Genomic DNA, 14957 nt, shown 5'->3' on the forward strand with positions numbered 1-14957 from the left:
CTTTACCAAAGATCATTCACAGGCTTGAAAGCACCAAAAATCTCTCATTAGGTTGGTGTTTAAAGCTCCGGCCCTTTCATTTTCCACACATCCTATGGCAGCCTGTTCTTTAATCTACAACAAATGTAAACTTGAAGTTCAGGGTAAACTGTTTGGACATAGTTGGAATTCCAGCCTTCACCTTATTTTTTTCCCCTCCCCACCTTATCGTTTCACTCGCAGCCGCCTCTGCGAAAACATGTAGGTCTGGTCTGAAGTACGTGTGAGGTGCCCACATTTGCAACACGTATTCATTAAGCTGCTATAAAAAAAAATCCCCTTTATATGTGGGAAACGCTACATGTCATTAATTTGGATTCAAACATCTGGCTCCTCATTCCTGCTTCTACTGCACTGACCCTTGATGGTCCACATATGCTGACTTGGAAAATGAAGGAACTGAGCTGAACCCTCCACACGTGTTGATCGACAAATAACAATCATTCGCCAAGATTATCAACGATGTAATACATGGGTATACAAGGCTTTATTCTCTGGCTGTTTTGTATTTAGCATTTTTGTGCGGACAGTGTTAATAGAAATAGAAAAGAACATACAAAAAAGTAAATGTATATATATATATTTGCTTATATATAATATAAGCACTGTATTATAATTGTATTATTAATAGTATTTATTATAAAGTCACAACTGTTAACACTAACTTCTGACTATAGCTGATGGTTTATATTTGTTTAAGGAGTTCTTTTTTAAACTCACCCACTGTTCTTCCACTATTCAAATTATTTTTTGTATTTAGAATGTATCCTCTTGAGCTTAGTCACTCATCGTCACATGGGTTTTAATGCTTGACTCCAGGGCCCCCCCCCAACCTTTTCCTAACTTAAAAATGACTTGTTTTCCAGAAAGCCACACCTAACCAAATAACCCGTTCTATGAAGGGTTATTCATAGAAAGAAAAAGTCAGTAAATAAAGTAGACTATTCATGAAATAAATAACAACCAAAAAACCTTCTCTGGATTTAAAATTTTACCTCCTAAAATTGTGATAATTTTCAAACCAGAAAAAATGAATGTAGGTAGTTGAATATAACATATATTTAGCTATGTTATATTTAGGAATAATTAACCCCCTTGAAAATGGGTGGTTCCACATTTTTGTCACGCACTGTATATGAAAAAAAACGGTAAATTGTTCAGGGGTCCGGGCCAAATAGCTTGGGGACCATTGCATAACTCTATAGTTGTCAATCATAAGTGGGAATTTTAGTCATGCCTTTCTCAGAACCCCCTCAAGACCCGACAAAACCAGTTTAGTCATGAAGAAAATCACAGTTTCAAGTATTAAACCAGCGTTCACTGGGGCAGGAATCTGACATTCTTACAATCGAAGAAGTATTTTGGACTAAGAAGCTTACAATGTTGTCTATCCAGATTGTGGTTCACCTTCGATGTTGCAGATTTCATACACATCTTTGTTAAATACTGTAATATTTCTTTGGTTTTTATTTCATTTTATTATTATGTTTTGCTAAGTCACTCGTTCGATTGTTTTCGGATTGAAAAACAATCAGAAAGTAGTTTAAGGAGTAAGAAGATAACAACACTATCAGCGTACTTATGCTTGTATAGTTTTATCCATTATAAAATCATATTCTACTGTTGATAATAAAGTATTTTTTCTAACATGGGAATATCTTGTGATCGCTCTGTCTCAGCCACTCAAGTGAGACGACGTGCAAATGGATTTCAAATTGCAGTTTAATCATTAAGTTATGCACTTAATGCACACGTTTTCATTAAAAAAAACTAAACGCTTGTTCGGTATAATATGAAATAAGATACGGTCTGTTCATGAACTGTTCTGCTCCATTACAGCGCAGACATTTGGGTGGCTGCTCTGTAAGAAAAAGGCAGTCTTTGGTATCTAGAAAGGAAGTAAATACTCAAGTGTTGTTATGGGAACAGGAACTGGTTGGGCAAATGAGTTCCCACACAGCGCTAACCCAAGAACCCGCAGCTTCATTTCCCTTTCTGGGGATCTGTGGAGCTTCTGGACATGCCTCTGTGCACCCATTTACTATTTCACTTAAACAGAGTAGCTTGAGTGTAACCAGGCTTTATATTGTTGCGTTTCACCTTCATACTTTGTGACTTTTATTTTCACTAGAGGAATATTTTGAAGATTATTCATCTTGAAAAGAAAATGCCACTAACGTTTAGGGTGTATGTTCAAGTTGAAGAAATCCTTCATTATATATTTAAAGAAAACAGGACTGTATTCGTTTCTTTTTGTTCAGGCTTTTCCTTGATTTTCTGGAACTCCTGTGTTGTTCTCAGTATTATCTTGATCTTTGAAGTATATACTTTATTGAATATTGTTTTGATTGTTTAAGCGCTTTGTGACCCTGATCTGGAAAAGCGCTATATAAATAAAAATTACTTACTTACATTATCATCAGGTGTAGTTTTCCAACGTTATTTTAACCGAAGACTGAAGACAATTATAGGACTTTATTAACCTTGCGAACCCCACGCTTTTCTCCAATGCCTTTTAACGATAAGAGTTTTCAGTTAATTTAGCAGCGTTTATGTTTTATTTGAAGCTTTAAAGATACATTTCCTTAAGAAGCTGTTAAATCATTCACTGGCTCCTAACTTGACTTCACACATTTATGACGACCGATCCGAGACCATATGTAGAAAGTCGCATCCTAGCGCGAGTCGGTGTCCATCTGTTGTACATAATGCAGTGCTGGACGTTTAGTTCTCAAGAGTATTTTTGGGTCTCAAAAAAAAAAACCTCTTTGTTTTTTAAGGGGAGGGTCTTGACTACAAGCCGTCCAATCGTCGTCCATCTCCGAGCATTCGACTTTTCCTCCCCCGGGCCCCTCACCCTATCCTGATATTTATCTTATCTGATGCTGGTTGTCATTTGCGTTGCACAAACATTCACACACAGGGGCTGACAGCCTCCCACGATATCCACTAAGTGCTCCTTCCTGAACCTTTGTTTTGTGTCATCCAGTGATGGACTTGAAAACCCCCGATTGTTCGAGGTACAAACCCCCTCCTCACCCCCCCTATATCTACGCAACAGTTGATCCAAAACGACCATCTTTCGACTCCAGCCTTCGACACTTTCACCTCTTGCTAATTGAGAAATGTTGATTTTTTTTCCCTCTTTCGTGCCCGGCCCCCTTAACCGGATCTGAATGCAGCACAAAGCTGATGAATATTAATGGCGAGGGGTCGCTCCCGTGGGAGTCGTAGCCATGTCTCACGTTTCTGCTGATTCCGTTAAAATCCGGGACGAAATCAGCTGAGGTCAGTTAAAAGCGAGCGCGGACTCCGTGCAACTGTTTTATAGTGGGTGTTTAATACTCGTTTATCCTCATCTAGGGAAACATTTTGCGGTATTACAATAAGAAGAAGCCTTTCGCCCGCCTCCGTCGTGCATGTGACTCATTACACTGTTAGGCTTTAAGCATTTCCTGTTGAGTAATTACATTTCCTCTCTTTCATTCCCCCCCCAACAGCAACAGGAACAAGACCCGACGAACTTGTATATCTCCAACCTGCCCGTGAGTATGGACGAGCAGGAGCTGGAGAACATGCTGAAGCACTTTGGCCAGGTCATATCCACGAGGATCCTGAGGGACTCCGGAGGAGCGAGCCGAGGAGTGGGCTTTGCCAGGTGTGGTCTTCGCTTCACTTGTTCCGCGTGTCCTCGCCTCCACATCAGCGGTTAAAATATATGAACCCTAGTCTTTAGTTAAGAGTGCACAGTTGAATGACCCCAGGAGGTCACGTTATTCACTGGGACTGTTTGGTCGCCAAAACAAGAGGCAGAAACACTGAATGAAAATAAGATCATGTGACGTCTGATGAAGGTACATGACATTATCTTCACATATAGACTTGTTTCTCAAAGATACATCAGCTGGTTTTCAGAAGATATAAGAGACCTTTTTTAATCCTGACCATGTTTGAACTTCTAATTGTTGTGATATACTTTTGGATTTTAACTTTTTTTTTCCATAATCAGGTTTGGAAAAAAAACAAATAAATACTAGAAAGAAAATAAATGAAATTTGGAAAAAGTAAGACGTATGTGAAAGATAAGAACTTCGAATCACAAAAGATAATGCATGATATTAACCCTTGCGTTACCTCTGGGAAAACAAATGTGTTTGAGGTATCCCTTGTGTTGTCTCTGGGTCAAAGTGAATGACCTCGCTAGCTTCCATAAATACATATGCAGTGGTGGGGGTTTTTCTTCTTGACCCTGAGACATTACAAGGGATACAACAAACACATTTGTTTTCGGGCCTTTTGGTCATCTGCACCCTGAGCTATAACACAAGAGTTAAAAATAAGACAATTCCTTTATTGATTGCAAATAGTTTGATGTTGTGTGTATGGACGATAATGTGTATCATCAGACTTTTCAGTATGATTTTTCTAACAGCATTTTTTTACAACATTAAAATCAGACTTTGAATTGAAAAAAAAGGTTAAATTTCAACCACTGTTGTTTTTTTTGCCGTCAATTTTTTTCTTCAATAACTTAATAAATTCAATTTATTAAAAAAAGGATATTCAGTGTAAACAATTAGATTTAAGAATAAAAATGAATGAAATAAAAGTTAATGTAAATTAATTCAGTGTAAGAAATGAACCTTTTTGCAAAGGTCACGTGTGTTGGTTGCTATGGCGCTCTCCAACTTCCCGTTGCCCCGACGCCAACACTGAATTATTCTACACCCAATTTCTTGCACTGAATTTATTTACATTTATTTTTTACTTAATATTTTTATATTGATATTTTTACACATAAATGTAATGAAAAAAATGGTTTAAATTTTATCGTTTTTAAAATTAAAAGTCTGATTTTAACGCTGTAAGAATTCAGTGTTAAAAAATCATATTTAAAGTTAGATGGCATGTATTTAATTCCATATGTACAGTACTTCTATATTATAGTAGTATATTTTGGTAGCAAATGTCTACAGTTCTGTGAAGCATATGAATACAACACTTAATTATGATTATTATTTGTTCTTTCATGGCCAAAATAAACATCTTTAATGATCTAAACTAATTAAATGAGAGACTCAAATACATCCCATCATTAATCATTGAATAAAGAGATTAAGTTAATTTGGTATGAAGTTACACATTAGCAATACAAGGAATTTAAAAAATAACATCCGCAAGGAAATCCAATTGAAAGATTTTGCTCATTTGATCTATCTTTTAGATTTTATTTAAAAATAAACATTCTTTCAAAGCTATACTGCCTTCGAAGGAGACGGTTTAAGTAATGCTGGGATATTTCTGATGTATTCAGTGTTACTGCAGTGCCTGCTTGGGTTTCAAGCTGCAGGAGATTGTGTTACAGCATGTACAAACATACACACCTCATCTCAGCAGTGCTTTATTTTGTCTCTCAACTAATCTTTTGTCTTTTCACTGCAGGATGGAGTCGACAGAGAAGTGTGACGCAGTGATTTCTCACTTCAATGGGAAGTTTGTGAAGACGCCTGCAGGTGTTCCAGGTAAAGACGTGATCCATGCTTCTGTGTCTTCTCGTTTGGACTATTGTAACGGTTTATTTTCGTGTCTAAACAAGAAGGAGCTGTCTTGGCTTCAGTTAATACAAAACTCTGCAGTGAGAATTCTGACCTGCTCTAGTAGAAGAACTCAGATTTCTCCCATCCTTAAAACTATTCACTGGCTGTCAGTTTCCTTCAGGATCAATTTTTCAATTCTAGTTCTTACTTTCAGAGCTGTTCATGGTCAGGCTCTTTCTTACATCAGTGATCTGATCCAGACTTACACCCCAGCTCGGGCTCTTAGGTCTGTGGATTAGAATCTACTGATGGTTCCTGAACACGCTTCAGGACCAGCTGTTGTTGTCTTGGCCTTTTAAACCACATATTTTAGCGGTATATTGTTTTTGTTTGGTCTAGAAAGGCGCTTTAAAAGCTTTTACTAACTATTAATTACTTATTAATTGCTTATATATTTAATCCATAAGAAGCATTTAAAAAACAAACATGACAAAAAAATGTAAAGAGTTATTGTCCACAATTAACTTTTCTATGTTGGTCTGTAATTTGACCCTTTAAATATGAATGTCTTAAAGGAAAAGCACATTAAAAAAACAAAATAAATAAACAAAAAATAATAATAACCAAAGGGCTATATGTTATCTTTATAACTTTTTCTTTATTCTTAGTTTTTTAGTTAGATAATTAATTATTGCTGTTGTTCAGAAAAAATCAAATCATAAATTGCAATGCTAAGGAACAACAAGGTCTTACAGAATTTCTGTTTTTGTTTTTGTCGTCGTTCATATACATTTGTTTAACCCTTGAGTTATCTCTGGGTCAAGGTGAACGACCTCCCTGACTTCCATGAAAACATATGCAGTGGTGGAGGTCGTTCACCTTGACCCAGAGACGACACAAGGGATAACACAAACGTGTTTGTTTTCGGGCCTTCGGGTCACCTTGACCCTGAGATAACAAAAGAGTTAAAAAATGTATATATTGTTATTTTATATATATATCTATATATAGATATATCTATATATAGATACAAATCTAATTAATAAGAAAACTGTTGGTATCTCTAGATTTATGGAAAAAAATAAAAAATATTTAATAATACATGCTTGTATTAATCAGTTAAAAAATCCATTAAGACTAAATATAATAAAGTGTAAATGAAACAAACATGTTTGTATATATAATTAAGGTGACACGATATTGTTAAAATGCTTTTTCCCCGCTTTTAATTTTATACATATTTAGATCAAATCCACTTCTCAATAGTGTTCATCCATCATGCTACACTTTTAATCAATAATACAACAAGATAAAAAAAAAGGAAAATGAAAGTAAAAAGAACCACACACTTGTGTTAAGAATTCCCCGCATGTAGAATGACACATATTTTAATCAATGGTGGAACCACTGTCAACCCCGCTTGTGTTTCCTTATCGCTGATTCATCACATCCTACGTGAGTCACACGGCATTAATGAGCTCTAGGGTTTCACTCTCTCCGCCCTCTGCCGTCACAAAACCCTTTTAACATCTGACTCGACTTCCCAAAGCAGTGGACGCCCTGAAAGCAAATGTGGTGCGTGCGTGAAATATTACTCTCTAATTGCGGCGTCATTGTTCCAGAGCCGATGCATTGTGTCGGTTAAGACGCGCGTATTCGCTGATTCATGCCTCCGAGCGGAGTCTCGAAGTCTGGCTGGCAGAGAGCGGGTCCAGACTGAAGAGGTCGACCCTGACAAAGACGAGCGGCGCTGTGTGGCCTCCAAGTCCCGCTCTAAGCTTTTTAATTGGATTATTAGACGGAAATAGTTTCTCCTGGCCTTCTGGAAGGACGGGGGATTACAGCGCCACAGCTGCCAATTTAGACGTCTGTGTTCCCAGGCCGGTCGGTGAATGCACATTCCCAGGGTTCAGCGACTTGAGTGACTGTAAGACAAGCATGACGGACAGCCCGGCGTGACCCCCATGTGTTTGTGTAAAACCTCGTGTTACAGCCGCGCCTCACCTCTCTCTCCGCAGCACCCACCGAGCCCTTGCTGTGCAAGTTCGCCGACGGCGGGCAGAAGCGAAGGCAAAGTCAAAATAAATTCTCTCCGAACGGGCGGCCCTGGACGAGAGACGGCGACTCTAGACTGGTAAGTGGATCCTGACCTCCCAGCGGAGGAGAGGAAGGAGAGGCCTTTTGCTTTTGAGTCTCTTTTCTTACCATGAACTCATTAAAAAACTCATCTGACGTCAACACAGATTATTTCACTTCATTTTCCTCATCGCTGTGTCAACTCTTTAACCCTCGTGTTATCTCAGGGTCAAGCTGACCCGAAAACAAAGGATTTTGTGGTATCCCTTGTGTTGTCCTATATGTATTTATGGAAGCCAGGGAGGTCGCTCACCTTGACCCACACAAGGGATACCACAAACACGTTTGTTTTGGGGTCTTCGGGTAACCTCAACCCCGGGATAACACAAGGGATACCACAAACAAATTTGTTTTTGGGCCTTCTGGTCACCTTGACCCTGAGATGACACAAGGGAAACCACAAAAACATTTGTTTTGGGACCTTCGGGTCACCTCAACCCCGAGATAACACAAGGGATACAACAAACACATTTGTTATCGAGCCTTCGGGTCACCTTGACCCTGAGATAACACAATGGATACCACAAACACATTTGTTTTGGGGCTTTCGGGCCCCCTTGACCCTGAGATGACACAAAAACATTTGTATTCGGGCCTTTGGTTCACCTTGGCCCTGAAATAACACAAGGGATACCACAAACACATTTGAATTTGGGCCTTCAGTTCACCTTAGCCCTGAAATAACAAAAGGGATACCACAAACACATTTGTTTTGAGGCCTTCGGGTCACCTTGACCCTGAGATTACATGAAAGTGTCAGAAAATTACTTCACAATGGTTGCAAATGGCCAAAATGGCCGCCACAGTAATGTAGTTCAGGGGTCGAGCAGACGTGGTCAGAAACAAACTACAAACGGATACTTTTTCATCACATGTGGATTATAGACGCAACAAATCAAAGGATTTAAGTGACGCAACTTTGGCTCTTCATACTTTCCCAAAAAAATCGTTCTAAGTCTCTGAGTGGGATTCACCCCTTTAACCACTTCAAGAAACAGAGAAACACACTCGTCGAGTCTTATGTTCACAAGAGAGCGACGGCGAGTGTGTGTGTTATTGTTCGCTGGAGAGCAGCAGCTCGTCACCGCGAGAGAATGTGTCGGCTCATGTTACAGAGGCCGAACGCCCACGTTTATGTCAATACGTTTGCTGAGCGACGTCCTATGTTGTGTTTCGCACTCGAAACTTTCAGCCCTGTCGTGATTTAGAGGTTTTCTTACACCAAAAGAATGGTAAAGAAATATATAAATAGCATTTTAATTTCCTCACAAAAGGGATATTAATAGCTATTAATGTTGACCATAGTTTAATCTTACTTGAAATGTAACATAACTTTATAAAGTTACGCCGCATTTAAAGATTGTATCCATTAGTAATGATCATTTTTAATACTTTATTCTTTTCTACACATTTTTGTTTTCACTGAATAAGCTGAACATCCGTTTCCAGACTCATGAAAAAAAGGGGTTGTTCTCAGCTGACATGAACACGTGTGATAAGAAGCGTCACTTTCATTTCGTTGGATTTATTTACGTTTTATTTTATTATCATTATCATCCTCGTCATCGTAGGTGCTCAACTCTGACATCTAGCGGTTGGTTTATGTAACTGAATCCTTCTTTGTTTTCTCCTCCAAGGCTGCGATGACACTCACGTACGATCCAAACGCAGCAGCCATGCAGAATGGGTAATTTTTTTTTAAAATTTATTAATAAATCAAGACACGTGTGCAGTTTTTCCTAATTGCTTTTTTATATTTTTCAGGTTTTTCCCGCCAGCGTACAGCATTTCAAACAGGATGATCGCTCAGGCGTCAATGTCACCTTACATGTCGCCTCTCGCCGCGTACCAGGTACCAATAACTCGCCGTTAATGAAGTGCTTTTTCAAATATCACAAGATTTAGTCGGGTTTTAACCCCTTTCAGCTCATTTGTTGACAGCATTGAGTTTATTTAATTAGGTTAAGAATTGTTTTGCTTCGCAATATTTAAGGTTTTGTGTGTAACGTGGTTAAATTGAGGTGAAGAAGAGGGTGAAGGTAGGGTGGAAAAGGTGGAGATGACTGATCTGTGACCAAGAGTAGCAATAAGAGTAGGTTAGGTTAGTTAGAACTTTATTGATTGACTTGAAATTGTTTTTTCCAATTAGACACAGCAATACAGCAATTATTCATAAAAATAAAAATAAGAAAAAGAACAAGAGAAATAAAGAGAAAGAACAAGATGACACAATCTAAGTATAAAGATAAAGAACATAGATCAAAGACAAATAATTTTAAAAAAAGGATACAAAGATTAACATAGAACAGAAAGATAAGATATTAAAAGCCATGATGAGAGACACTCGATTTGAGCTCCATTTTTACAGTTTTTAATTAGAAATGATATGCTTATCATTCATAAAGTGTTATTTTTTGTATAACTTTTTGACACTAAAAATACATTTTAAATGTCTGTTTTAGTCGAATATTTGCTGCATATGAATATGAAGCTTAAATTTCATTTTATACTTCCTTATTTTCAACAAATGTATTCATTTAACAATTTAATAGTAATAAACATCAGCTAATAAAACCGAGTACCTTGTTGTTATTCACAAAAACAACATCTTTGGTTCAAGATGGACGACAGTACCTATGCCTATACCTTCTAGTCAACAGTTTAAAACTGATGGTCAGCTGGGGGTGGGTCTAATGTTAGTAGAAAGTCAAAATGACATTATTTAAAGTGGAAATATGGAAGAAAAAACAACAAAATAAGGTCCATCAGATCCTTCTATCGACTCACAGATTTTCATTTTATTGATTGTTGAAATTCTCCTCGTTTCATATGTCAACGTAAAATCTGTTCTATATTATGTGCGGCGACTTTTTAAGACGTCGTACCAGATGCGAGCGGGTCTATGCAAATGTTAACAACTGCCTTGTCGTGTGTGTGACCCCGCAGATGCAGAACCCGTCCTGGATGCCTCATCAAGCGTACATCATGCAGCACCCGGTAAGACCCGAAATCTCATCATCTCGTGCTAAACGCTCTTCCCACCGAAAACCGCAATCCTCTTTGTGACACAATCAAAAAAAGTCTCATGCATACGAGGCGCTCGCTCCGCAGGGATTTGTGCTGGAGAGAAAGAAAGAAAAAAAAAAAAAAACCCCGACTGTTTTGATGAGAGTTTTTTAGAGATATGCATATTTGACAGCAGATGCCGAGCAGGATTTAACAGATGGGTTTGAATGGTGAGAAAAAGTGGCGTCTCCGGCTCTGACGGCGAGCCAGCATATACGAGAAAACACTGCTAGAAGGATCAGCGGAGCCAAGATGCTCCCGGACCCACTTGTGATTATTTACCTTCTGCTGCTATAGCAGGCTGAGAAGAGAAAAAAAAAAATCATACTCCTGCTTTTTAATTTCTCCAGGGTACAGTCATATCGCCATCTATGGACCCGTCCTTGTCACTGCAGCCTTCGTCCATGATGAGCCCGCTGACACAGCAGATGAGTCACCTTTCTCTGGGCAGCGCCGGAGCGGTGAGTGAGCGACGACGACTTTCTTCTGCGAATCAAGATTAAATGTCTCTTTTTTTTTTTTCCCGTTCAGTTCATGGCTGCCAACTCGCCCATCCAAGGAGCGTACATCCCTCAGTACGCACACATGCAGGCGGCATCTGTTCCTGCTGAAGTGAGTGAAGAAGTTTTTATTCCCGTGTCGAGGTTTCACTCCGGCGCTACAAGCTTCTCTTCCCCCCCTCAGGAGAACGGGGTACCGCCGCAAGTGGACACGCCCACCAATCAATCCCCGTATCCCTACCAACAACCCAAATAGTTTCTGAGGTAACAACACACGGAACCGGAGCTGAAACAATCATGCCTACAAATGCAAAATGGATGCTATGGATCTCTCACTGTCTTGCACTGGTTCTGGACAATTTTTTTTGGTATCATCGTGCAGACGAGTATGATTCTATCCAGTGATTTTAAAACTCTAGAAAATCTCCTTTTTTTGTTTTTCATTTTCATATAAGAACTTTTTTCTTTTTTTTCTTTTTTTTTTTTTACCAAAGATGGCCGCTGGATACAAGAAAAAAAAACAGACTGTTTGTTAAAAGTGCATGTGTGCGAGAACAGTGACGCTGCTTCTTTTAAAGTAGATGTAAATGATCTACATCTACTTTAAGATAGGTGGCAGCACTGAGTCTTTTGTGAATATTTCTTTTTCCAGAGATTTTTTTTTTTTTTTTAACCATGTTTGTGCTTGCTGTGTGTTGCTTTTAAACTTTTTCTTGTAAATAGATTTTTCCTTTTAGTTCTTTAGACTGTTTTCATTTGCCTTAGTAGTGCTGAACTGTAGCTTTATTTTCCCCCTGTTACGATTGGTTTCTGGACAGAAAACCACTTCTGTTGATTTCACCGTCTTTCTTCTGATAACGCCACTTGATGTGGGTTCGTGCCACTGGGAGGCATTTTCTTTGTGCTTGTTGGCGTCGACACGACATGCCGGGGGAATGATTTCTTCATTTTTTTAAGTGGGTGTTTCTCTTTGACCTGTAAATAGAAAAACACAAGGACCTGCGATTGTACACAACTTTTGGAAGCTCAGTGCTCGCTGTGAAACTACGCCGATCGTATTATATTGCACAACAAACAAGTCAATGATTGATTTTATACTCACGTTTTTAACATGGAATAATACGTTTTGATAGAATATATATTGATTTTACATGCGACAATAATTTATTAGGTTTTTAAGAGTTATATTTTTCAACTACAAATTGTATAATTATGACATAAGATACGAACATTAAATTAAGTGAAAATATGTCTTATACTATATGAACACGTAATTTTTTATGAACACGTATGTTTATCGTACAAATGTGTCATTATGTCGTAAGAACGTATAAATTAGTCATACAAAATAGGAAATAAATTATAAATATCGTACGAACATGTAAGTATGTCTTACTAACATGTTGGCATGTCATATGAACATGAGAGTATGTCACATAAACATGTAATGATGTCATGCGAATATGTAAGTTTGTGATTAGAACATTAAGGTATGTTGTACTAAAATGAAAGTTGGTCGTACAAACATGCAAGTATGTCATACAAACATGTAAGCTCGTTGTATGCACATGTAAGCGTGTGGTACAACATGTAAGCGTGTCGTACGAACACGTAAGTATGTCATATGAACATGTAAGCGTGTCATATGAACAGTTAAGCGTGTCATACGAACATGTTAGCGTGTCGTACGGACATGTAAGCGTGTCATACGAACATGTTAGCGTGTCGTATGGACATGTAAGCGTGTCATACAAACATGTAAACGTGTCATCTGAACATGTAAGCGTGTCATCTGAACATGTAAGTGTGTCGTACGAACATGTTAGCTTATCATACGAACATGTAAGCGTGTCGTACGGACATGTAAGTGTGTCGTACGGACATGTAAGTGTGTCGTACGGACATGTAAGCGTGTCATCTGAACATGTAAGCGTGTCATCTGAACATGTAAGTGTGTCGTACGAACATGTTAGCTTATCATACGAACATGTAAGCGTGTCGTACGGACATGTAAGCGTGTCATCTGAACATGTAAGCGTGTCGTATGAACATGTTAGCTTGTCATATGAACATGTTTGCTTGTCCTATGAACATGTAAGTGTGCCGTACGAACATGTAAGCGTGTCAACTCAACATGTAAGTGTGCCGTACAAACATGTAAGCGTGTCGTACAAACATGTAAGCGTGTCGTACGAACATGTAAGCGTGTCGTACGAACATGTAAGCGTGTCGTACGAACAATTAATAATGTTATAGGAACATGTAGGCCTGATGTACAAACATGTGAGCATGTCGTACGAACATGTAAGTTTGTCTGTACATGAAACAATTTGTAGACTAGTGTCACGTTTGTACGATCATAGCATCTGCTTCATACGATATAATTTGCTCTGATAATTGTTTGTTCACCATAATATCTTGTCGCGCAACAAAAATGAACATGAAACTACACAACGGTGTCACAGGTGGCAGCACTGAGCTTTCATCCACCACAGCCTGGTTCATTTATCATACCTCAACTTCTGATAGGAAAAAAAAAAAAGTAACGCAGCACTTTTCATTCTGGTTCACTTCGCCAAAGAGAAGCTAGTTCAACGCTCGCCCCAAATCTCATGTCTAAGTTTGGGCTCATATTGGATTTCGGAATCTCATCACTTTAGGTTTGACGTCGGTTTAGAGGAGGAGCTGTCGCGTCGTGTCGGAGCCTAGTGACCCATCTTCAGTTCAGCCGTTGACGACAGTGAAGCCATGTGCCTTCTTTTTCAGCGCGACAGTAGACTTCGTACGAAGATCATTGTGTACTCGTGACAAAATGTTAGCGGCAAATAATTCAGAAACGAGAAAACTCTCGTGACGGAACTGTCGGCCTGTGATTCCAGCTAGTCTTCACACCAGATATCTACCTCAACCTTTTTTGTTTTTCATTCATCCTCCGGCCGGGTTAGCAGGTCCTTCCCGTCCTTCCAGACCAGTTGCCAAGCTCAGGAGCTGGCCGCCTCCAGCCGTGTCCTTTCAGGTTGATTTTATTTTTTTAACAGCTTCGTTTTGTGTTTGTGTCAGAACTGCAACAGCAACATTTTAAACATGTCCGATTGAAAGCAGCTGATGTGGTGCTGATGGATCTTTTTTTTTTTTTTATTCAACTTCCTTTTTTTTTAGAGACACTCACGCTGCATTTTCTCGCTATGTATAGAAAGATGCATCCAAAAAAAACCACTGAGATTATACTTGAGATTTCTGTGTCAAGCCTGAAACGGAGAGGTTCATACTCGTTTGTGGGTTCATGCTGCTATTGGCGTCGACACCAAGTGCCATAGGATCTGGACGGAGACCTGCAGAGATGCGTCAAACTGTTCCTAAAAAAAAGTAACCATCTTGTCGAACAGTCGTTAAGTTATGTTGGAAATTCCTAATTTATGAAGATTCTTTTTGTACAGTCGGCTTGAGGAAACGGACAATTTCACAGAGCTTTATGAAAAGTGTAATGTTTTTATTTTTGTTAACTTGTGTCACATGATTGCCAGCGTCTGCTGGTTTGTACAGTTCATTGTTGCGTTTTGTCAAAGGCCAAAGAATTTTTTGTTTTACACCAGTTGTTTTTTTTGTTTTTTTTTGCAAGAAGTTTATTCTGTTCCTTCTTTTTTGTTTTAATAAAAACTTTGAGATTTTTCAACTTTTA

The 14957-nt window shown here is 38.6% G+C and overlaps 1 protein-coding gene across 1 annotated transcript in view; it reads left to right on the forward strand.

Moving 5' to 3' along the window:
- Nucleotides 1–14957, forward strand: part of rbms1b (RNA binding motif, single stranded interacting protein 1b) — a 30522-nt gene extending 15565 nt beyond the window's left edge. Inside the window, exons 5-13 of the mRNA XM_087803915.1 lie at nt 3540–3697; nt 5482–5561; nt 7595–7710; nt 9350–9399; nt 9477–9564; nt 10659–10709; nt 11129–11239; nt 11310–11390; nt 11463–14957. Of these exons, the coding sequence (XP_087660041.1) occupies nt 3540–3697; nt 5482–5561; nt 7595–7710; nt 9350–9399; nt 9477–9564; nt 10659–10709; nt 11129–11239; nt 11310–11390; nt 11463–11534 (807 nt within the window). The 3' untranslated portion in view covers nt 11535–14957. The remainder of the gene's footprint in view (nt 1–3539; nt 3698–5481; nt 5562–7594; nt 7711–9349; nt 9400–9476; nt 9565–10658; nt 10710–11128; nt 11240–11309; nt 11391–11462) is intronic.

Source organism: Callionymus lyra, chromosome 12 (assembly GCF_982586985.1).
Source record: "Callionymus lyra chromosome 12, fCalLyr1.hap1.1, whole genome shotgun sequence".
NCBI classification, from domain to species: Eukaryota; Metazoa; Chordata; class Actinopteri; order Syngnathiformes; family Callionymidae; genus Callionymus; species Callionymus lyra.